Source organism: Cyrtonyx montezumae, unplaced genomic scaffold (genome assembly GCF_038088225.1).
Source record: "Cyrtonyx montezumae isolate F1298 unplaced genomic scaffold, pur_monq_1.0 scaffold_0, whole genome shotgun sequence".
NCBI lineage: Eukaryota > Metazoa > Chordata > Aves > Galliformes > Odontophoridae > Cyrtonyx > Cyrtonyx montezumae.
The window spans coordinates 6,675,755-6,700,750 of record NW_027071824.1 but is presented as its reverse complement, the minus strand read 5'-3'; the positions used below and the strand labels follow the sequence as shown (position 1 = coordinate 6,700,750).

Here is a 24,996-nt window from a genome sequence, read left to right as displayed (position 1 = left end):
TGACAGGTTACAAGTCTGGCTGTATAACTCAAAGAATCATGAAAAAAAAACAAAAAAAAAAACAACCTAGCAGGTAACTAACTTGCCCTATTAGGAAAAGGGACACAGCAAACACGAAGGGAAACATTTCAGGTCATAGGTATAAACTTTTAATCTACTTGCATCAGCCAACTGAAAAAAAAAAGGAAGAAAGATTGTGTGGGGTTGGAAATAAGGGTGGCTTTTTCCTTCCTTTTCTGCTCTATCTCCATCTACAAACAGAAGAATGTCCTGTTTGTTTGTTCTGAAATAGTGAAACAGAGATCCATTAAAAAAAACTAGGATAGCAGAAAATAATTTTCTAATATTAAACATTTAAGAAACAGTAACAATACAATTATAATAGAAATAATAAAACAATTTTAATTTAAAACAGTGTCTTAGGTATCTGTTATCACTGGCAACAGCTTTTACAAGGTAGGTGAGCACTTCTGTTTTCATGGCGGATATAAGAAAACCATAAAATGCCCCAAAGCCATGGAGGGAGTCAGTGTCAAAGACACGATTAGTAGTTCAGAAGTTATCTGATTCGGATCACATGGCGTTCCAAAAACACACCTAAATATAGCATGCAAGAGATCTGCACAAAGAGCAATCCCATCATGGGAGCAAAGTAAACTCTCCTTTCCACAAAATTAATTAGAGTTATTTTGAGGCAACGCGATGAAAGCCAGGAGGAAAGATCAGTCCTTCCCTTGCCCAGTTCTGCAGGAGCAGATGCCACTGCTGGAGAGGAGCACAAGTTTGCAACACAAGGACACAGGGAGACTCTTAGCAGCTTCCTGTGGGAAGCCACGCATGGTGCTAGTGTGGAAAGGAGATGGAGGACAGGATCAAGCGCACAACATGGTGGAGAGGAAGATGATCCTTCTCAAAAAGAGACTGCAGGTAATCTAGGAGCAAATACCTAGCCACTACTTAGACTTCTTTTACAACTGTTAGTAGTGCCATTCTAATGCAGAAAACAGGCACCTTTTTGGAAAAAGAAGGTCAATCAAAATCATAACCTCAGTACAGATAACCAAAACTCTGGGAAAAACTAATTCTTCTGAAGGCAAAATAAAAATAAAAGGCCTTTTGGAAGACATTGCTTCTAATATCCTGTACTTTGATCTTCAGTAAGCGTTTTCCCTTGCCAGGGAGTAAGATTTTCTCAAGAAATTCAGCGTATAGAGCTAATTCTAACAGCCTTCCCTGTATTTATGCATCGGAAGTATCCTTTTGAAAAGGTGTGTAAAGTGCCCTCAAAGTGCAGCAGCAGAAAGGACAAAACATTCTCAGGACTTTCAGGCTTCTTATGGTCCTCTGTAAAGTACAAAGGCTGTTTCCCACACTTCCTAAATACTGAATTTCCATTTGAGTTTTGCTTCTGACTGTCACTGCCCTACACACTCATTTCAACCAGCATCTGAAGTTCAATATTTTCCAGTAAAACAATTTAAAAAAAAGAACAATAAAGCCCATTCTGAAATGATATAATACTTAGGATCACTAGAATGACTGTTTTACCTTTGCTTCATGCCTGGTTCCTTTGTACCCAGGGAAACCTAGGTGCACTTCATTGAAGCATTACAACAACTCCACCAATATTGACACTACCTTGAAGGCTGAGGAAAAGCTGAAGACCGGGGTATGGCATGGACAGAGAATGGGGGACAGCAGGACAAGACCAAAGAGAGGGGTTTTGTGAAGCACAAACTCATGCCCACATAGCATAGCAGGTGCTCCAGAAGGCAGGTGCTAACAGTCTGAGTGTGTGGTACACGAACTGCAAATTTCGGCTCTAACGCTTCAGGCCATTAGCAGGTGCTTCAGGCACTCATCCAAATCAAAGTAAGAAAGTGAAAAGAGCCAAATGCTGGTTAAAGAGGTTTGCAAACGTGAAAATCCCAGTGAGGGCAGATGAAATGTTTCCCGGGTTGTGGGAGCAGGCAAGTAGGAAAAAGAAACAAACAAAAAGCATATGTAATTTTCGTAAAAAAGGCTGTGTTGGGGATTTGAGTATCTTGTACTCAAGCCCCGAGATGCAAACGTTGGCTAGGATGCTGAGATCAGCAGTTACATGTCCTCAGGTGGTTAGAGACAAGGCAGAAAAGAGCTCGCATTTGGGGAAAATAGAGGGCCCATTTGATAACGCTTCACTTGAGCGTATGAGGGTTTCCCCTGTGGGTATTGTCCCAAAGAAAGCTCCAGGCAAGTTTAAACTGGTTCATTACTTGTCACATCCAGAAGGTGAGTCAGTTACTGATTACCCTGTCTCCCTTTTGAGTTCTGTTTCACATGCTTTCAATCAGAGAACTGCACTCTCATCAAGGCAAATGCCATACACAACAAACAGAAACACAAAGGGAAGCTGCTCTTTAGTTGCTCACAGCAAATCTAGACATTGTCTTAGTCGGGATTTCACTATCAGCTTGCAAACCATGGTTTTGATAGTTAAAATATGGAACTTAGAACCTAAGTTATGGGGTGGCACTTTTGTATAAAAAAGATATAGAAAACGCAGCCACCTGGCAGTTGCTTTTTCTTTTTCTTTGTAATTAGTTTCCAAAGGGCCCAAGACTTTCCCAAACAAACAGATACGGGGTCCTGGAAAACTGGTGTGGTTTCCTTACAGAAGCCGAGTTCTGACTTCCTTAGGGATTAATTGCTCAGCCTGGAACAGTGCTCCTTGTTTTTAGTCCTGTTACACAAACACAACAGATAGGATCAGCTCCTCCAAACTGTTGTGGATGCAGACTAACTATACCAGCCAGTGTTAATATATTTAAATCAGATGGTCACTTGAACATTATTGGTAAAGTTCTTCTCGCTGAGGGTTGCATCCTTTGCCAGAGGCTAGCAGGCTTGACAGAAGGGGAGAAACAAATTCCTTTCATCAGAGTAACATGAGTCAATATGTGGAAAGATACTTCCATCTGCTCTGTGTTTCTGGTGACATGACATTACCGTATAATTTGGTATACATTTCTAACAGAATACATAAAACAAGATAGCTCAGTGAGTGCCGTTTATGTCCCACATCTATGGGAAGTCCTATCAAACCATTTTCAACATACGGAGCTACATGAGCAGCTAAGACTTGCAATGGAAATGCTGGAGGGAAAAACATGTTGCTGTTTATTTCAGAGAGTTATGGCACAGACCGATTCATCTATGGTAAACATCTTGAAGGAAGCACATTATATTTTCAGAGCACTCTCCAAAGGGACACATTTGGTCAGCCACAGTCATCACCAGAGAGAGGAACCTGCTGTGTCCCGAAACTTGCAGACACACAAAACTCACTAGCTGAAACCAATCCGAAGAGTGGCCTGGGCTGTTTCTGCAGTAATTTTGTGTCCCTGTGTGTTACCAGAGCCCTGGGACTTTCATGGTCTGTGGGCAGCAAATCGTCTGAGCCAAAAGAAAAGGTTCCACCTGACTAAGCCAGTAGGAGCTATATTAAGCTTTGTCTCAGCTGGAGGTCATTCTGCATATTTTGAAGGCTGCTTTCTTGGTTGTTGGTCAAGCAATCAGTGTACAGAAATTAAGAGATTGGTTTTTATAACCACCATAATACTTATAGCACTTCTGAAGTCTAGCCTCTACATACATTAAGGTTTTAACTTCTAGAATGTTTATCCATAGCCATTATTTTCAGGCCCAAACAGGCTCTTGAGTTTATTCAGCACTTGCTTTGTGTCTCATTCTCATTGATATCCCAGCTGCCAAGAATTCATTTTCACAATTCCAAAATATTTTTTGATACTTCCTGACCAAATGGGTTTGCAATGGAAATTGGTTTCTGCCACCATCTGTTGTTAAATACTTTGGAAGTGTGAGAATTTTCATTCAAGAGGGAAGAAGCCGAGGAGGATTCATGGCCAGTCCCAATGGAACAGATATTCTTCTCCTTACTGTCTTTTTATGGGGAAGATTTGGCCTATTTCTCAGCAGCTGTGAAATTGTCATCAGCAGGATTCTTTACAAAGCTTGGTGGCATATGGAATATATTGCTCACTTCTTAGTACTGTAAAAACAACCTTGCTGCATAACTGAGCTAGGCAAAGAAAGCAGGTGCTTGATAAAAAATATCCATCATGCATCAAGCATTTATAGACATTGTGGAAACTCTAGACAAAGATATTTTGGAGACAATTCTGTTTACAAATTAACTAAATAGCATTTTGGAGAAGCTTCTAGGATTCAGAGGTGGAATGATTCCTTAAAATGAGCAGGTGAATTCACTCTGTTGCAGGATAACATAAAATCCTGCCATTCTCTAAGGGGGCACATTCACGTTCCACACTTAAGTTTCACCTTTAGCATTTAGCAGTGCAAGCATACAGTCTCAATTGTTGGTGCTACAGGAGACTATCTAACTATCATCAGGTTTAGTCTTACTCTTACATCTGTGGACTAGTCAACAAGTGAATTAAACAGTAATAATGATATTAGAAAATATGGCAGTTGGGCAAACATAAACCCAATCAGAAACAGAGGGGCAGAATTACAAGAGTTCAGGTTCTCCTCCCAGAAGATAGAGAAAAAGCGACAAAAGATAAATGAGCATGCTGAATTTGCTTGAATCTCAAACATGAAGCAATCAACAGCATTCACATACACAGCTACAAAACACTACCTCTAACAGAAGCTGTCAGAAAAGAGATCATGAAGACGAGTAGTTAATGTCCCCACTATTGTACATTCTGTATAGATTCCAAAGTCTGCTCAGCTGAAGACAAATGCACACACACACACACACACACCTACATACTCAGGGTCATCTGTGTTCTGCTGGACCACTGAAGGTCCATTTATGCTTCCTGGATGGTTTGGGATAGCAGCAAACAGCAGACACTCGATGAAGATCACGGGGCAGGCGTATAGTGACAATTCCCCACACCAGTCTTCCTAACTTCCATCTATTTGTGGCTCAGAGACTTCCTCTAACACAATACACACAATTTTTCCAGATTAGCAATCTGTTTTTAGAACTCTTCACTTGCAGTTACAGACTTTTTTTTTTTAAAGCACAGCGTCCCCAGCCACACTGTGCATTTCTTAGGCTAAGCAAGCCATTTTGTACCAGTACAGAGAAACCCAGCTTGCCACCTAAAGCCCAGGGGAGAGGGTAAAACAAGCACCTGGGCAGCATGTGCTGCCTGAACTGCCATATATGTTTTCTACAGACAGCCAGCACAGAAAAGGGGTCTGAGGCAGCCTCTACATTGCACAACCAGAGATCCTTCTGCAATGGTGATAGTTTGGACATCTATAGTTTTAAGCAGCACATACACTAAAAAAGCAATAGGTTCCCATCTCCCATGGATGGGGCTCTGAAGCTGCTAGACTAATTGTCTCCTGTCACTGTCTGGAGAGAATACAAGTAGTCTTTCACCAGAAGGGACGAGAAGCATGTTGTGGGACACTGAAGAAGTACCGGTTCCATGAAGAGCCATGAGAGAGCATGTAACCATTCTCTCCCCATGCTTTCATTCTGAGAGGGTCAATATTCTTCCAGAGGTGCCCGTAATACCATTTGTTCATGCCTCAATATCCTTGCTATTTAATCATCTCCTTATGGCACAAATAGCTGCTGCGTGCCTAACTGCTCAAGAGCATGTGATTAAGCCAGAAAAACTGAGGCCAAAAGAAAGAGCCAGTGTGCAAGAACAAAAGGCTCTCCTAGCTGCTTCACACTCTACTCATGTAATTCACAAACCAAAAATTAATGCAGACTAAAACCCTAACTAAGTCTAACCAAATAGGCTTAAGAAACACTTAGCTTTTTTGTAATGTTTTTCATCCAGAAATCTCAAAATATTTTACAGAGGTGTGCAGATAGGGTAAGAAAGCAGCCCATTGCTCCTGACTCTCAAGCACTTGCTCTTTCCATTTGACTACTTCTCTACCTTCAGGTACACACTGGCTTTTCCTGCAGTTGCCACAGAAAGATGCAAAGGAATAGTTTTTCCTTAACTTTCTGTGCACTTAATACTTTTAAATAACTTGATTTAATAACTCTCATCAAAAATAATAGCTTGCAATGCAGCTATGTTGCTCCATTTATTCCTACAAGTAATGCCTCTCATAAGATGTGATCCTCTTTCTGCTACAGTAAAAAAAAAACAGACAATAATCAAACTGGAAATGCCTCTCCTCAAAGCTTTTATTCTCTTCCACATATAAAGGAATAAAAAGATTTGCCAATCATCAACACAAAATGAAAGTGACTGTGTTATCTTATAGGAAGTAAACAGAAAACTATAAAGAGTGTGTTAGAAACAGGTAAAAGTCAGTAGCATTCTTTCCCCAAAAAGATAGAAGCTTGAAGAAATCATCACAGAAGCAGAGTTTTCTTACAAAATTCAAATGACCAAAATGGAACAAAAAAAATATAGAAAGTTCAAAGTTTTACTTTCACTACGAACTGTCAAAAATCAGTACTGAGTGCAATGCATGCCAATAAAACATCATAACATTCACCCACGTTCTCAAATCAGAAAACTACTCAGTCAAACAAGTTTTGATCCACGCTCAGAGAGAGGAAATGCACAGTAACTCCTCAAAGAGAGCAGATAAATTCCACATTTATACCTATAAAGCATGAGACTTGGGACTACATTTCTGATTTTTAAAGCATTGTTGAACAAGTGATATTCAGCATGCATCAGTGCCTGTGGGCTTCCAAACATGAAAACTAACAGAAATAAACCGTGTATGAAAAAGAATGCATGTCAAAGCTATTTATATTTTTTAAGGTTTGCTACAGTAATAATATTGTTCAGGGAAAAAAAGGAAGAACAAAATTTATTGTGTGTTCTAACCCGTTAGAGCTGCTAGCTAATGAGTTAGTTTGTGTAAATTCAGTTCAAAAAGACATAAATAGCATCTATTTTAGCTAGTGATATTCACCACAGGCCGTCAAAAGCAGGAGTTATGAATGGCCCTAAAACAGACCCCTTCTGTGTTCACATGAGTTTGTTTATTTTTGTTTTGCTCTACTTTGATGTATGTATACATCCTGATTTCAGCTCGTCTGCTTTGCCTCCTCCCGTCCTCCACACTCCCAATCTGTCAGCAAGACTCAAGGGAGAGGTATTAAAAATGACCACATTTTAGAACTGTACTTCACTATGTAACAGACTTCTCAGGAGCAGAAGGACAAAAAAGCTGAAGAGTTCCCCACTGTCTTTGCTATTAAAGTCCACAGTTTGCCAGCAGCGGGTCATATTTTAGTGCCAAAGAACTGGGCATCATCTTGTGTTTTTCCACGTGATGGGTAGCTCAAAAACACCCTGTAGTATTACACAGGGGATGCAAGCTGTATGCTGAGACACGGCGCTGACACCATAATATGGGTGATTCAGCGTGAGTGATAAAATTTTATTTTTGGTTGGCTCAGGCAGTATTTGATTAAAATAGGACGAAGACCTTAACAGACTTACTTCATCATTTTGCACCTATCCCATTGGGTTGCACCATTCTCTTGCTTGTGATATTTTCTACTGTTAAGGAGAAAGGTTTCTATTCATCAAATGGGCATAGAGACAGGGAAAGTCCTTGAAAAAAGTAATTCAAGGAAGGAGAAGGAAGGTTTCCGTCAACCGGCAACCGAGCAGAAGCCTTCTGCTATTTCCCACAGCGAAGTAATAGTATCTGGGTTATAGATATGTTTGCCAAACATATCTATAGCAGGGATAATTAAGTTAGTGCAGTAAACTAGCTGCATGCTTTGAAGTGTTCGTGCAGTTGCTATACTAACCTTTCTTTCACCTGGTAGGTTAAGCTCACCAATCTCCTCACACGTACTTGCAGATTCATGACCTATACTCTGTCCTCATTATCACATCACTTATGATAGCTGAACAACTTGGAATGATATTCAAAGGTTTTGTTATAAATAAAGAAGACTACCAGAAGCCCAAATACAGATTTTTGTTACAGAATAATAACTGCCTGAAATTTCTTACAGCTCCTTTCTATTAAGGAGTTCAAATATTTTACAAACAGCTCTGTAAATAACTGCTTTTCCTCTTTTGAGGTCTCCCTTTCAATTAGTGCCTATAGCCTTGATTCTCAGTATCCTATCACTGAGAAAAATAAAAATAATAACAATAAAAAAACAACAAAACTCCACACAATTATTTTTAACCTGCTTGGCAAAAAGCCCCACAAACATTTCAGTTTCTGTGCTGATATCACTCAAAATAACAGTGTCAAAATATAAAATAGAGAGCTTTAAATCTCCTGTCTTTGGCAGAATTTTTTTTATTCTCTTATATTACTAGCATCAGTACTCTTCCTGTAAAGATCAAACCTAACACTATGGTGAGGATTCTGCTGGAGTCTGTACTGGGGTTTCTGTCACCAGCAAGAAGAGCACCACAGGAGCATACAGAATATACAAAGATATCAAGACAGATTCCCATTGATCTCAGCGAAGCCAAGATTTTATCCAGTATGCTTTTCCATACAGCTGCAGAATGATTTCATATGCAAAGATCCTCACTTAAGTACATCCTCCTACAAACCAGAGCTCTCAGCTTCCTGTTCTTCACACAACTTGACAGGAGCCTATTGCCAGCCTTACCTTCTCCACACTACGTAACTAAGAAAAAAATACTATTACCTTTCATTACAGTCACGTATTTCTAACTAGAGTTAGATGTAGAGTTCTGACAAGTGAGTCTCAAAACACTGATGTGCTGCAGTGGATCAGCCCAATGGAGCAGATCTTGGGCTTGCTGCACTGGGAGACATGAGCTCCTGAATTTCACTCCACACAGAAGTAAGTGATACTTACTTCTGAGCAAGAGCTAAAATGTTGATAAAAACTGCATTGTGTGTACTCCTGATTATTTTGTCAGGGAGAACTGCATTTGGAACATCTGTGAATCTGAAAAATCCTAGTTCAGCCATGACCACATGGCAAAGACACCACTCTAATCATCCTTGTAGTACCCATTCTGTGGGAAGACAAAGGCCCTCATTTTCCAGCAATATCTGCTAGATATGTTTTAACCAACTTAATCTGCAAAGAAAAAAAAATCCCCTTGATGCATTTGGTTGCTGCCACATTGTAGCTCTGCCTCTATTTTCAAGTAAATTCTTAGTTATGGATATAGTCACTAGTACTTTTTGAAGTACTGTCTGGATGGCTGAAGTCTAAGCTACTGCATGTGTTTTATATGACAGCAAAAAAAAATCACCTGTACCACAAGTTCTTTATCTGTACCCAGAATGCAAAAATCATAAAAAATCTCTCAAAAGAGACAAACAACAGACTTACCTCCTACATTTCTGCTGCTTCCACAGAGACAAAGCAAACAAGCATTACAAGGCTGAGAACCCTGTTTTCAAAATAAGGCTTCTTGCTGAGAAGCTTGCCTTGAAAAATAAGACTTCTTGCATTTACACTGGGTCTAAGCCCATTTTAGAAACATCATTTTTCCTGCACCAGCATGAAATACACTGACTGGTCATTGGGGAACCTAGAAGCTGCTTTTAGGATTAAAAAGTTTCAGTGAGCAAGGGAGACCAAACTTCCTCTCTCACACAATCCCAAAATTCAATTTTCTGCCAGATTACCTCAAATAATTAAAAGGTTCTGTAATTTATCCTTAAAAGCCAGTGACTGTGGGATCCTTAAGAATCGATCTGTTATCTTTCACCTCTGCATGTACTGTGCATATGTATACCATATGTAATATGGTTTACCAAATGAACATGGGCAATATTTTCCACTAATTGCAAGAGTTACTAAACTGAACCTTAACTAAAATAAGCTGACTATTAAAAGCTCAATGAGTAACCCAGCAAACGGAAGTGCTGTGTATAGGATTTAGCAAGCATGCAAGTGATCTGGCAACCACGAAGACATAATATTTGCTGAACTTCCTATACCTAAAACTGGTCACATACAGTAGCCACACATTCACTATGTACTATGATTTAACACAATGCTACCTCCTTCCTGCAATCAGACAGCAGTATGTTTCTTTCTGTCACCTTACTGTGCCATATCTAATTGTCACTCTGTGTAGCAGGTTGGTATCTTCAGAGAAGTTCAGGAGCAGATCTTCCGCAGTAGAAGAGGTAAAAAAGCAAAAAAGGAACACTCACAGGACTGTCCCTGACAAACTTGATCAGTCTGTCCTTGAAATGCCACAGTGTGATTGTATGACAAATAATTCAAAAGTACAAGTGAAATTATGAAAGATGTGCCCAGGAGCTAATGTTTGTACGCATTAAAATACAAAGATAAATATGTCACAATTCAAGCATGCTATACTGGAAACACAAAGTTAGTACTCTCTATTAAAATAACAGACCTCTCTGTATCAATTTTAAAAGTACACCGATAAGATTCTTAACTATTAAGATGTCAAGATCTCGGAAAGTCCTAAAAATGTTACCTACCCAAATATAAGCACAATTTGTTCTTGTACAATACACATAGCAATCATTATTAGATGTTAATTTTGTTCACTATAGATAGATTTCTTATGATCTCAGTTTTCAAATTTTTAGAGTACACCTAATTGAGCACTTGTATTATTTCTAGGCTATACCTCTACAAAAATGTTTTTGGTTCTATACAGTTGTTTAGAGGATTGCACACATACATTAATTAAAAGCAGCAATAAATAACACTAAGGTTGCATACAGTCCAACCACCTTTGACAAATTAGAAAACTAGGAACTTCCCTGAGGAAAATTCTGGGGCTTTGGTGGATTAAAAAAAAGACTTACGTATCAATGTGAAGAAAAATGTGCATCTGTACAATTCCTGGCTAAAAAAGAAGGGATGATTCAATAGAAATTCTAACATATTTCCTATGTATGCCCCCCTCAAAAAAAAAAAAAAAAGTTTTAAAAATAAAAGGTCAAAATAAGCCTATGTGGAGTTAAGGGAAAGAGTTAAGGTTATTGATTAAAGACTATTTGCTGATAAGGTTTCATCTATTTGAAATAGGATAGCATTTGGGACTACTCGAACAAAAGTCTACAGAAAACTGATACATCAAGGAACTGAGCAGGATTTAAACAAACAGCAGACATGGCTAAGAACACACAAAATGTCACGAGTACAGCTGAGAAATAAGTGATGGCACAGGAACACTTACTCAGCTGCTAACACAACACTATTTACTTTCAGCTCCACAAAGTGAGGCAACTATCACTCACAACTCAAGAAATTCAAAAAGTGATTATTATTTCTGGGTGTGCACATGGAACACCCCAACAAGTCTGGCTCACAAAAAATGGAACGTTTGCCATAAGTCACAGAGACAGGTAGGATTCTATACGATTCCTTGCAGAAAAGAGTTAAAAAGTTCTTCCCTATAGAACTGTTGTTACAAAACAGCAAGCCTGGATTCACCCAGGTGTGATAATTTCACAACCTAGTACCCAATTTTTAGATGTTTAATAATGTAATGGAGTCCTCATCCCTGTTAGCTGCTCCAGCGTTTTACGCTGGAAAATTCACGAGAGGTCATCGCCTAGCAGCAAACAGTCCAAGACTGACAGGAGGTTACAATAAAGGCTGTGCTGCATCTGAAGTCTCACTTCTACTCTGGGACCTTTGGGCCCTACACAGTAATATTCAGATTTCTCAGTTTTGACATCTTTTTCAAGATTCCCAGGTTGTTCCAGGCAGAAACTTCATGAAGAGTCCTTTCCTTCAAGGACGCAACTGAAGAAGGTGAGATACATCACACACAGAGAGGCACCGTCCTGCAAGAGCAGCTTGGTTTTTTTTCTGAAGTCTGCCAGGACATGGGGGAAAAGATGGAAGCAGAAAGGCTCAACCTTGTCAGGATGAAAATGCTTGAGAACATCCAAAGCAGATCTTTGGCCATCTGGGAAAGCTGGATATTGAAAATATAGGCATTCACATAGGTTAGGCAACTTCTAAGGTTAAATGGCAGGTCAGTGGGAATATTGAGGATCTCGGTTTGGGCTTTCAATGCCTAAATCCCACTTAAGTCCCATTTAAGGCACCTAATCCTTTTGTGGATCTGAGCCTAAAACTTTGCCAGAAAGAAGAGAGTCTATGCATGCAAAAGCTGGTGGTCAGTGGCAGTCTGGTTCTAATAAAACTAAAATGGAGAATGACCTTATTTTGTACAAAGGAATAATACAGAATAATGAAAGACCTTCTAGTCACAGAAAGCTAATGGAAAGTTAATCCAGCCAATTCTGACCACAGTCCTGTCTGCTGACCCCACAACAAGTTTGCTGACCTGGAGAAATTTATAGCCTGTAAGCCATGGGTCTTCGATAACCCACTGGAAGAAGCACATTCGGAAATCCTCATAAGACTGAGTTCTCAAAAAGCTTCACTTGCACACATCAGCTAAGAAATAAACTAGAAAGGAGTGGAAATTTATCAAACACAATACTGCTCTCACAGAGTTAATAATTTAAAGAACAATGTTCTGACATTCAGTGACCAAACAGTTTGCTAAGCTCCATGAAATTAAGTAGTTTCAGTCCAGTTCTTGATAGCTAGTAGTCCACCAGACACAAACTACTGATTTATTTCTCACTTACCTGCACCAGAACAGTCAGTATTATCAGTTAAGTGTGAGCAGACATTTTGAGTGAAGGAAAGCCACCGATTGTCCCATGCTATGTAAGTCAATGGAAGCCCTACACGCTCACGCTCCTTCCTTCCTGAATACTTCACTATCTTTTCATATTGAAATCTGAATATCCTGGAATATCCTCTCTATGTATTTATGTATAAGTTAAATCTTATCTTCCTGACTCACACAAGCAAACCCACACAGGTTGACAAGTCAGCTCAGAAGAACAGGGAAAGCAAGACTTGTCCTGTATCTACCTAGACATCTTCAATTGCAACCTGTGCTTGACAGAGATCAGTTATCTGTAATAGATTGATGGGAAATTATTCAAAATACTTCTGATTGAAAAACATGTAAGCCATAATGAGGCATAATGAGTAAGGCAACATATCTATATCTATATCTGCAACACTAGAAAGATAGAAATAATCCAGACCTAGACTGGAACTACTCCTGGTTTTTCCAAATGATGTAAGTGTTAAGGAAACTCAGTACTCAAAGGAGTTAAGTCGGTATGCTGCAAGGTGACAACTTGGTGTACAGAACACTCAGTGTTCCAATTTTTGAGATGTTTAGGGTGGAAGTTGTAGTTTAGATTGGTACTGATTTGAGCTGTTATATTACATAAAGCACAAAGTTATTTTTGTTTGCATTTCTGACCAACTGCTATTATTACTCCAGGTTCCTTCTTACAAAGGACGTGTGGTCAGCAGCGGCATGACAAGGAAGCAGTGCCCAAGAACAAATTAATGGAGAAATATTAGTGGAATGCAGCAGGCCTGGGGGAGAGCCCAATTTACACAGAGAAAGCGCGCAAAGCAGGGCCATTTGTGCTTGCGCACACAGGAACGTAGCAAGGTTTGGTTAGCGCACGCACGTGGAAAAGGATTTGGTTATGGTTAGAATTTGTGAGTGACAGCCATGTGACAGCTGGGAGTCAGCAAAGATTTTGTAGGGATGGAAATTCTTGAGATAGGACACACGACTGCTCATGCGATCTGCATGTGCCTATCATCATGCTGTATTATAATAGCTGACACCCTGGTGTACCAGTTATCCAAAGGAGAGAGGCTATAAATTAGGAAGAGGATTTGAGGAATGGTGGATATGAGAAATGAAAGTCATAATATTTAAAAACGATGGGATAAATATAACTTGTTTTCCTGTTATCCAAACAAGCAAACAATTTCCAACTGAACCGCACACCAGTACTAAAACTCACATTTCCATGATTTATCATTAGTGACAGGTTATTATTTCCTTAGAATTTAAATTTTTTTCCTCGCTAACTTACCTAGAAAGGCCTTGATCCTACACTTATACAACTACCTAATTTTAAGTACGTGAATAATCTCACTGATTAGAGTTACTTATACATTTTCAGGATTGGGGTCTAAGCCATAATGTGCAATTAAGCAAAGGCATTTCCAAACACTGCTTCATTTTCCCTTCTGCGGGTCTCACCCAAACGTGAAGCTCCTGGAGATGTACAATTTAAATCAAACCTGCAAATGTGAAATACTTTCCCTTTAACGCTGAATTCAAGCCGATACAGTATCACATGACCTTTACCGTAATTTCTATTAAAATCATTTCATGTCTGGTTGCTTCTGCTATCCTGGCTCATTTGTATTGTTTACAACAAGTCATTGCTCTCGACAGTTAGTGGTGGCTGAATCCATGGTTACCAGTTTTTACATTCACTAGTTAAATGGAATGCAGCTCTTCTGGGGGGTTTCATGGAGAAAGCTCTTAAGAAACCACAATCCAGCCATCAATCAGGCTAACCTGGGAGAAATTAATCTTATAAACATAAGGATTGTTGCATATTAAAAATTTATCAAAAGGGAGCTCTGGGCTTTTATTAGTTGTAGTCACAAAAGCGGACAGGTTTGGCTCTGACTTAGTGCACAGAGGACTTGGTTCTGTGGTCTACATCTGACATTCGTCCATGTTGTGCCTTCTCTGGCTCTCACTGCTAATAAAACTATACTGTTTAGAGGCTTTAAAAAAAAATCTCAAACACTTATTTTACCAGAAATGTGCTCAGAATACAAATGGTGCTTAAATACAGGTTTAACCAGACTGCAGTCCCAGCAAAGTAACTTAAACAGACACATACAAGACAGTAAAACACAGAACAGACAGCTCCGAGTAGAATTCAATTAAGACAAAAAATACCCTCAAACACTGGAATGTTAGTAACAAGTAAATTAAGCCGCAAAAACAAATATATTTTATGGCTACCTAAGAACAATTCGCGCTAATTCCCTTTGCCCTGTTATTTATAGTTTGTCATAGGGTGGGGTTGCCAAAATCAAAAAGCAAAGAAAAACTTATCTGCACAATGGCTACCAAAAATCATTTAAAATGCCTAAAAACAGAAGAAAAGTTCTCTACAGGATGATATCTACAATCATTGTCCCACGAGAACAACGAATAGTTAAATCAAACACATTACTAGCTCATCTACTGCAAAGTCACTGTATCAGAAACCCGAATTGATTTGTTTCCTTAGAACAAACTGAAAATGAACGTAACATAACATCTGAAAACAACCCCTCCTGCACTGCTAATCGGATATTGTATAATGGTTGATTGCAGCGTTGCTCTGTGCTATTGTTGCCTATAGCATACATACTTACAGGTTCTGGGTTCTTCCAAGAGTTTGGTGCAGTTTCAAGGACAAATGTCTTAAGGAAGTCTTTCTACTGTGCAGCAGTGATCCTAGCTCTGATCTCATTACATGAACAAAGTGCTAAATCTGACAATATAAAGGAAACTTCCTGTGTGAAGAAGAAATCTTGGAAAGTCTCAGGGTTAAAAAGGCTCCTTAAATGTGCTGGTTGATTTGCTCCCTAGTTGTGTATACACAGTAGCAGCTGATCTCTGTTTGCAGCCCTGCAGAAAGAAACCTTTGCTGAAAACCAATGGCATCACATTTCAGTGGAGCTATTGCCAGGCTCTGGAGAGCAGAGCAACCTTTGACAACTTCACCCAGTCTGAATCACTGGGGCTTGCTGCATGTCCTGCAGGACTTCAGAAACCCACATTTACCATATTACCACCATTAAAGCTATCAGAAAACCATGCTCATCACAATACAAGCAGAAGTCTCACTCACTGTAAAAGGATGTTTTAGTCTGTCAGGACTACAAACTGCATAATTCACCACGAGACATTTTGTTTTACCTTGATCGTGGTATTTGCAGATGAGGAACTGCAAGCTGCACCCAAAAGCATTTTATGCCTCAAAATTGTTCAGTAAGTGCAATGGGCATCCTGCTCATCCTAAATATAAACTGAACCTGCCCTGCATCAGCCACACACACCCCAGCCGTTTTCTTCTCATATGAAATACAAACCAACAGATTTGGGGAGTGGGAGGAGGCCAGTTCTTTCACTTAGTATCCAAGTTGGCACTAGATCACATCTGTGGAGCTCAGCACCCCCATTTTGTTGAAGTGTGGGACTCCAGTGCTGTGACTCCAATCACCCTCAAGCACCACCCCAGCTTGCAGCAGGGCGCAAGCACCATGGAAAACAGGCTGGACCCAGATCCACTCCTGTACCTCTTATTGCTGCCTACATGAATTGACGAAACCAGAAAAACAATATATAAACATGCTAGAGCTGTTTCGACCCCTAAACTTGGCAGCAACGTTTGATCTTAAAGAATTAACACAGATTAATTTCAATATAGTTGCCTCAGCACTTAGCCCAGAGTAATGCTCAGAAGTAACAACCATCACCCACGTCCAGGGCATGACCAAGACCCTGCATACTGCTTTCTGGGAGGGGTGGAGGGGAGTACCACTTCACACAGGGTAACAACCAAACCTCACAACAGTGTTTAGAAGAGCATCTTTTACAAGCACACCACTATAGAGTTGGGTTAGGAGTTGCTGAGGTTTTATTTTAGGCATTCATAAAACAGATTATTCACCACACTCCTTTCCCCTTGAGCACTATGACTATCCTAGCTCCTAATATATTGTGTGTTATTTCTTTAACATTTTGAACTTTATTCCAAAGGGCAGAAAGCAAAACTGACAGTACATCAGGACAGCATGCTCAATGATTCAAACAGGAAAATAATTGAGATCCTGTGCACGCACAGCATCTGAGCACGCATGTTGCACACGTGCGCACACTCACAAGCACAAACAAGCATGAGGGTTGGTGGCACAATTCTCAGAGATACTCGTGGTTCACACCCTTTGAATTAAAAAGCAGCAAGAAGAAACATAAATCTTCTCCCCCGAGAGACGGGGCAAGGAAAGGAACTGCCATCCTGGCCTGGCTGTATAACCAGGAACACAACACCTCACCTTTATGTCCTGAAACTAGCACCATTAAACTTAATGCATGTTACAAAAGCAAGGTTTCCCTGCCTCCACTGCTCAAGCTGTGAGACAAGGATTGCATGTTGGGGAGGTAATGGACTAAAACCTGAGTTTCGGAGTGCAGCTCTGAGCTGTGCCATAAGAGCTGCAATGACCTTGGACAACCTGCTCTCTGTGCTCCAATACCCAACCTGCTGCCCAGGCTCTGCACACTTTGCTCCCAACCTTTGTCCACCTGGTCTCATTTGTCCGTAATTCAGCAAAAAATGTTTGGTATTGCTTTTTTTTTTTTTTTTTTCTGTTAGAAATTCAGCTCTTTTTGGCAGGTGGAACTGAAACTCAAGACATTCACCCCAGTGGAAACAGGAATGTCAGTGATTGAAGTTACCTCCTCAAGAGCTCACATCTACACGGGTGATCTGAATCTTCCAAATTCTGAAGGAGAACAGTAACCCAACCATAGTCAGCAGTTTCACCCCCTGCTCACCCTAGAACTTGTCAGGGCTGGAGAATGCCCATCCAGGAACAGACTCCATTGTTTTTTTCCATCTCCTACATGATTGTGTCACATCCCTCACAGACATGTAACTATGTATCTGGGGCTCTGCTCGTTCATCTCTTTTTTTTTTTTTTTTGTACAAGTATACTGATCCCAACACAGGATGAACTGTAAAATCCATCTTCTTCCAGCTTCACCAACTATCCCTCAACCTGGCACATTCTGTCTTCCCTTATTTGTTCCTTTCTGATTTTCCCATTGAGCTTTTGAGGGACAGGAACAAGAGTTAGGAGAAAAATGAAGGGAAGCCAGTCCTGAGCCTACCCAGTGACAGAAAGTGTATGACACCATTCTCCCTACACCCATGTCCAGGCACTGGGCAACTAACCTCACTGCCTCTGACAACCAAAATGGTGCTGGTGCCAAAGGAGGGCCATGTAATGCCAACTCTTTGTCCATCAGCTATCTCACTTAATTCATGCGGGTCTTACAATTCAAAGATATCACCAACATCCAGTCATTTAAGACTGACACTACAAACAATTAAAATGGTGTGAATTCTCAGTTTTAGTGTGACCTTTGTGATGTTTTTTGTGTATTTTAAAGCCTCCTTTCCAGGAGTCAAGTAATTAGAAATCAGCTTTCTCTTTTACAAAGGGATGCCTGGGTATTGTATTGAAAGAAGAAATACGGAAAGTAACCGCAATAAAACAGAATACCAATAGAAACACCATGACAACATTACAAGTCAGACCTTTTAGGTACTCCCCAGATTTTCGGTAGCAAACTTCCTCTTTGTTTTGTTTTGTCTTTGTTAAATTCAGAATTATTCTTGAATATGAGGTCCCAAACTCAGATCCTCCAGACCTGACAAACTTCTGCATGCATTCTGAATGTGCCCTATTTCCAGTCTGTCCATATACACATTAACTATGACTACTGTATTTGCTTTTCAGCATATTAATGCATTTGGATCCTTGTCAGCATGAAAGAAACCTTCCACATCCTCACTCATCAAGTCTACTCACTCTTCTCATGGAAATTCTTCCATTACAGTGTTTTGTCCTTTTCCATCTACTAAGAATTTCAAGCATAATCAAACAATCATCAAGAAACATGCATGCTTAAACTTGGTGTTGTTCTCACTTGCAGCTCTGCACCACTCAATCAGTCAGGTTTCTCCCTCCTGTTCTATTTACCATAACACAAAATGTGACCATGTGTACAATTAAAGTTCCTCTTCACTGGTTTGTTTTCCATCACATTCTTGTCTTTTATTTGCTCCCTAAAGTAATCAGTATATTTCGAAGCCAATATACAAAATAACATAGATGTAAATATTGCCACGGAGGCATCACAATAAATGTGACATTTAAAATAATTCATTCAAGGTGTCTAGATCCAATTTAAATCCTTTCCCAATTTTAGCCAAGGCTTCCCTTATGGATGCACTTAAGCCAAGGTGTACGACTTCATGCTAGGCTGGTAATCCACGCTAACTAGGAAATAAATTTTCAGTGATTAAGTTGAATTGTTCGTACAAAACGCCAGCTTCAGCTTTTCACCCATACAAAATAGCTTGGAAAATATATACTGTATGTGTTTATTATAGCTACAGTTGCTATGAACATCTATAACTCTCCAACAATTTCTTTGATTTATGTTCAAAAACATACAGGGCATGAAATGATGTCTGCAACCTTACATTTCCCTCAAGAACATTGTGGGGAGAAGATATATTCCAAAACATCATGTTAGATTCCTTGTTATGTCTCCTTTTTAAAATAAATGTATGATAATCAATTACACATGCTTCAAAGCAACTGCCACTAGATTCCCCAACAGAAAAACTGTTTGAGAAAAGTTCCATTTCCCTTCCCCCTAATGGCTGAGTTACAATACGAGATCCTATTCAGATATTAAAGGCAGAAATCATGCTATAAAGGATGGGCCCTGCTCAGCTTGCACATGTACATACAGGAGCATGCATGCCCAGACTTGACTCAGGACAAGGTTTTCAGCAAAGGAATATCCCCACCAATCAGCACACCAGCACAGGCACACATGTGTGAAGCACTTGCATGAGGAAATCCAGTTGATTTCAACAGAATGGAACAGGCCGTAAGCTGACGTTCAACCTCAGGATGCAGAGCATTCCTTTGAGAAGTCCACCCCACTGTAGCTGCACTAGAAACACAGTTCCACAAGGTCCTCTAGCAACAGCAACAAAGCTGAATAGCACCTCTGCCATCAATGCTGCTGCACATAAGATTTGACTCTCCAGACCTGCCTGAACTCCATGAAGAGGCTGAACTGTGCATTTCCCCTGAGTATTGGAGACAATGGCCTATAGGCCATTAACAGGTGAGTACGATAGGGGTGTCACCTCCACAACCCAGTATAGGGGCGAGGGCAGCATCCTTCCCATGACAGGGTGGTTTCCCCTTCTGAGCAGACAGGAGTGTCTGGCTTGGAAAATGTCAGGACGTTTTGCCTTCCTGCACCAGGTCCCCATGCTACCTTCGTCCCAAGAGGCAGCTCCCACTCCTTACATCCCAGGACTAGATTGCACCGCAAGCTGAATGCCTGGCAGACAGCTTGGGAGCTAGGCTGGGTGAGACATGCCCCTCCAAGCAGGGCTGACTCATACTGGCACCCAGTTTCAAGCAGGCATGGGATAAGATGGATTTGAGACTTGTTTTAACTAGAGCATGGCCCTGATCGCCAGTGCAAGAGTGCAAAATGCACATGTCCAATACAGAAAGAGAAATAAATTCACTTACTATACCCCTTTTTTTCTCTTTCTTTGAATTGAGCTCTCAAAGATTGAAAATTCATGAGACAAAATACTCGCATGCACCCCCTTAAATATAGCACTACCATACCCATTAGTAATGAGGTCTTCAAGGAGGAGGGGAGTTTACTGGATGTGCCCACACAGCCCCAGCTAGATAGCATCAACAGTTGTTCTCCTATTTTCACAGCGGGAAATAAGCAGGTACTGGCTGTATAGGAAGAATCCAGAGGAATCTAGGTCAAAATCAAAGTAAGACTTGCTCTGTCCATTCGACAAAACTCACAAGCATACACAATGCCAATGCTAAATAAATAAATAAATAAATAAAATAATAATGATAAAAAACAAACAAACAAAGAACTGGCTTGTAATGTTATCTCTCTTAAGATTGCTAAATAAGTGTGCAAGCATTGAACTACTTGGAGTAAAGACAACATTCCTTTTGTGCAACTTCTGAAAAGGCATTTAAAAATCAGTCTAAAACTGCAATACTAGGAAATTTTAAAGCCATTATTTCAAACAGGCAGATTTGAAAGGGTCTCTTGTTCATGAGTAAATCTGCAGTTAGTTTTTCTAGTACTGGTGGTTCAATCGAAAGATTCGCCAACTGCCCCCTGGAGAAAACTGAAGATCTGCATTTAAATGGAGATATAGTATTTCCAAATGCACAGTACCTGGAAGGCAGATACTGTCAAGGTTTCTTAGCGAGTGGATCTCAAATTGTATTAGGTGCATTCCAGTGCTGTAACTATCCCCATTCTGCAGGACTGGGACTATTTCCATATCATTTTGCTGTGTGCGTGCTTTGTAATATTTGTCCTGATAAGCCAAAATTAAACCCCCATCTGCAACACAGCCTTCACAGGCTAACAAGGAATTACAGCCGTATATATAATTTTCTGATACGCACAATGAAGACGATATTAGATAGCTTGGCTAGAAATCTTAAATAATTGAAAAGTATGATGACTTAATAGAGTAGTAAGCTTGGTTTACAACGCAGCCAATTTAGAGCCATAAAAACACTGTGTAAAATTTTTATCTTGTGGTTGACCATTACATATCCTATTTATTATTCCAAAGTATTTCAACAGCATTTTTTCTTCATTAATGCGGCTGCTGGCATTTAGCACCCACTCTCTCCATGCACGTGATTTTCCTGGAACAGCTTTAAGAAAAGAAAACAAAAACGGAGCAGACCACTATGGGGCTGTTCCTCGATACGATGTGCATCTTTTCACACTCTGACTCGATCCGGCTTCACGGGCTGTAAAATACATTCAAAACCTCCGAGACTTAAACGTAATTAATCAAAGCCATGGACGTAATGTTAAAAGGTGCAGTGTAACTACTGATCCTGACACAACAGAGAGGAAAACATAAACTATGAAAAAAATCAGACCTCGTGAATACTTTGTTACTAACATGCACGGTTCAAAGAGCGGTGTTCTTTTTAGGAAAACGTCTTAATTTTCATATTGGAAAAATCATAATAACCTTCCAGAAAAGTTATTGCGAGTACTCAGCGCGGGGAGAGCAAAGGTTTAGAGTGCATGAGACACTCGTGATCAGCTTCAAGTGCACAGGCATTAGTCCAGGCAGCCTCGTGCTGAAATTCAGGTTGCAATTGAATCGTCCCTGTAAACAAGGTTACTGTGAACAGCCCGAGATCTCCTTCCTGCAGCACCTTCAGTGCAGCCCTTCAGCTGTCTACTTAGTTCGTCCCACCTTATCTCGCAGCCCTGACATTCTAATGCTGATTCAAATTCAGGATTCAAAATGAAAGATGAAATCATCTCCAAGATCACTTAATATTGAAATACCGTTGCAGTAATAAGTGGTGTTGGGTTTGAGATAGGGACACGGCACTCCAGAGGTAACCTTTTAATTTCTGTGTGTGTGTTGGGGGGGGGGGGGGAACACGCACATTATGGGATAACTGCAGTACCATTAATGCAATCGATTTGTTTGCCTTATTTTGATAATGAGCATGCTGAATGCCATGTTTGCTCTTTCCTGTCCCTGGCACACCGTAACTGGAAGGTCCAGGAGAGGAGCATGGACAGCCTGCAGGGCCCCCCCAGCCCAAGGGCCACCTCGGTGCTCCCCAGCAGCAGGGACACGGCTCTACGGGGCACTTTGCCACGCTCAGCCTTGGCACACGCTCAGCGCACCATCTATAAGCTAATGTAGGTTATACCGCAAAGTGCCCCCGTCCTCACCGCGGCCGCATGCAACGTGTGCGGCACGGGAACATTCTGTGCTCGAGAACAGTGGGAAACATGTATCAGATAAGTTTTACACTTTGTATCTCAGACAAGGCTGCTGCTACATGCTTAAAACTTCGGGGCTTTCAGGCAAAGGGCGTAAGGGTTCTCACCCACCCCCACTCCCACCCCGCGGCCACAAACAACGGCGCTTTGAGGCGTGGGGTCACCCCGAGCAGCAGAGAGGTGCGGGGGGCCGGGCCGCCCGCTCTGTGCCATTCACCTTCACTCGCACTCGGCTCCTTCCCACCTCCTCCCCCATCGCAGCCGCCTCCCACGCGCAGCCCCAAGCGCGTGAACTCCACGGGCGCCCCGAGCGCTGCCCCGCACCGCTTCTCCCCCCCCACCTCACAACGCAGCCCCAGGCCCGGGGCACGCAGCAGCGTCCCTCCCCCCCCAGCTCTGTCCCCGCACGTGTGCCCTTGTGTCCCTCCACAGCCCGGCGGGGTCCGGCCAGGCCCGGCGGCTCCAGCCCGGCTTTGGGACGGAGCTTTTTTGAAGGGAAGGACCCCCAGCGATAAAGTCGCGGCCACCCCGGGACCCCGAACTCTCGCTGCGCCTCCGTCACTTCCCCGGCACTCCTGACCCCGTGAAGGAGCGGGGAGGGGGGGAGGGCAGAACTGCGGGAATAGCGGAAAGAGAAAAAAAAATCGCCCCCCCCCGACCCCCCTCCCTAATCACCAGTGACCGGGGGGGACGGCGGGTGAGTGTGCGGGGCTGGGGGCGGAGGAGGGGGGGGTTGGCCGCGGCTCGCCCCCGCCCCGCCGCAATGTCAGCGGGTGGAGAGGGGGCCCCGCGTTACCTGGTCAGCGCGGAGCCGCAGGCCGGCTAGTCAGGTGAGTCGTCGGGGATTTTAAAGAAGCCGAAGCCGGTTTCTTTGCTAGGAAAGTCTACAACACCATGCAGGGACATTGCAAAATCTTTACGCACGCCTCCTTTCCCCGGGCTCCCCCGACCTCCGCCGGAGAGGGGGGAGCCGCCGGCGGGCGCTGGCCGAGCGGCGCCGCTGCCGCGGGGCGGGGGGCGCGGGGGGCGGCGGCGGCGGCGGGCGCGGCCCCGGCGGGCGCGGGGAGGGCGGAAGGAGGGCGGCGGCGGCTCCGACCCCGCGGCCCCGGCCCCGGCGGCGGCCCCGGGCCTCCCTGCCGCCTTGGTAGCGCCGGTCCGCACTCGGCCTGACCCGGGACGTCACGCCGCCTGTCTGTTTTCTCAATGATAACTTGGCAGCGGTAGGGGGAAGCGGCCGGGTTGTGTATTTGATTTTATTATATTTTTTTCCCCGGGCTCGGTACCGGGTACGTGAGCGTTTCAATGCATGCTTTTTTTTTTTTTTCTTTTTTTTAAGCGAAACGAAGGGGGGGAGGGGGGGGGGAATAAAAGCCGAAACAGGAAATCCGGCGCGCGGCGGGGGCTGCCGGCCGCGATGGTGGCGGGCGCGGGGTAGCAGGCATGCGTTCATCTTTTTGTCTTTCATTTTACCTTCAGGTTGACGCTGGGCGCCGGGCGAGCCGCGCTGGTCACCGCCGGGTCCCACCTGGAGGAGGAAAGCACAGCCAAAAAGGGAAAAAAAAAAAAGGAAAAAAAAAAAAAAACAAAAACCAACCACGGAAACGGGCGTGGGGGTGGGGAGGGGGTGCCACCCGGATGCGATGGATGGGACAGCGCGGCACGCACGCTGCTGGGCCCTGCCATGACCCTGCAGGGGTACATCTGGGCTGCTCCTGGACCACCAGGCCGTTGTGTGGTGGGTGGCATGGTGCTGGGTCAGGATGGGTGGTGGGTGACCGGCTCGTGTTGACAAGGACTGCTGCAATCAGGTCAACCTGTGCGCCTGGGTTCTGTTGTGAGCGGGGGTAGGGCTTGGCTTCCCCCTAAATGGGAGATTATAGAATCTTTGAGATTGAAGAAGACCAGTAAGATCACCTAGACTAACCATCAGCCCATCAACACCATTCTAACCCACGTCCATCTAAGTATTCATGAGGGCAGGGACCTTTTAGTTCTGTGCACTTCCCCCTGCACAAAATTATTTTTAGTGGTAGGCCTTGCTTTCAGGTATCCATGGTGGCACAGACTGCTGTGGCCTTTCTGCCAGAGATAGGTCGTTGCTTGCATACACTTTTAAAATCCCAAACTGCCAACTCACTGCAGCACCTACACACCAACCAAAGTACTCAGTAAGGCTCAATGTCAAGTGACTCCATCCCACACTGCATTTTCTACTGCCTATTCTGACAACAGCTCTCCATGCACATGTAGCTAGTGCGACGGAGTTCACAGAGAAGCACACAGGACTGAAATTAAATTATTGTTGCAGCTTCATTATTAGCATTAATGCTCTCATTTTCCTCATTTAAATACTACAAAAAAGAAGATTGCCTTTGCTCAATATTGTTACTAATCATGTTTTGCTCTTCCAGTTTTTTAAGAAGATGAAGCCAGGGAGAATCTAGCATGTACTTTTGCTGCT

At 42.3% G+C, this 24,996-nt stretch overlaps 1 protein-coding gene and 1 long non-coding RNA gene across 10 annotated transcripts in view; one reads left to right on the top strand and one right to left on the bottom strand.

The window, feature by feature from the left end:
- The window catches only part of ESRRG (estrogen related receptor gamma), a 376,167-nt gene that overhangs the window by 334,171 nt on the left and 17,000 nt on the right, over nt 1-24,996 (bottom strand). For 2 of the 9 annotated variants that reach the window (XM_065744558.1, XM_065744871.1), the window contains exon 1: nt 23,332-23,797. The exons of 4 other annotated variants lie outside the window; for them this stretch is intronic. Coding sequence is in view for 1 of the 5 variants with exons in the window: in XM_065744300.1 (XP_065600372.1) it covers nt 15,266-15,363 (98 nt within the window). In the remaining 4 variants the exon portion in view is untranslated. Of the gene's footprint in view, nt 1-15,265; nt 15,421-23,331; nt 23,798-24,996 lie in introns of those variants that run through there. 3 more of the 9 variants (XM_065744634.1, XM_065744950.1, XM_065744300.1) reach the window with 2 other exon arrangements.
- Nucleotides 22,394-24,124, top strand: LOC136054333 (uncharacterized). Its single transcript, XR_010622731.1, has 2 exons — nt 22,394-22,451; nt 24,012-24,124. It is a non-coding gene; the product is annotated as an uncharacterized LOC136054333 (long non-coding RNA).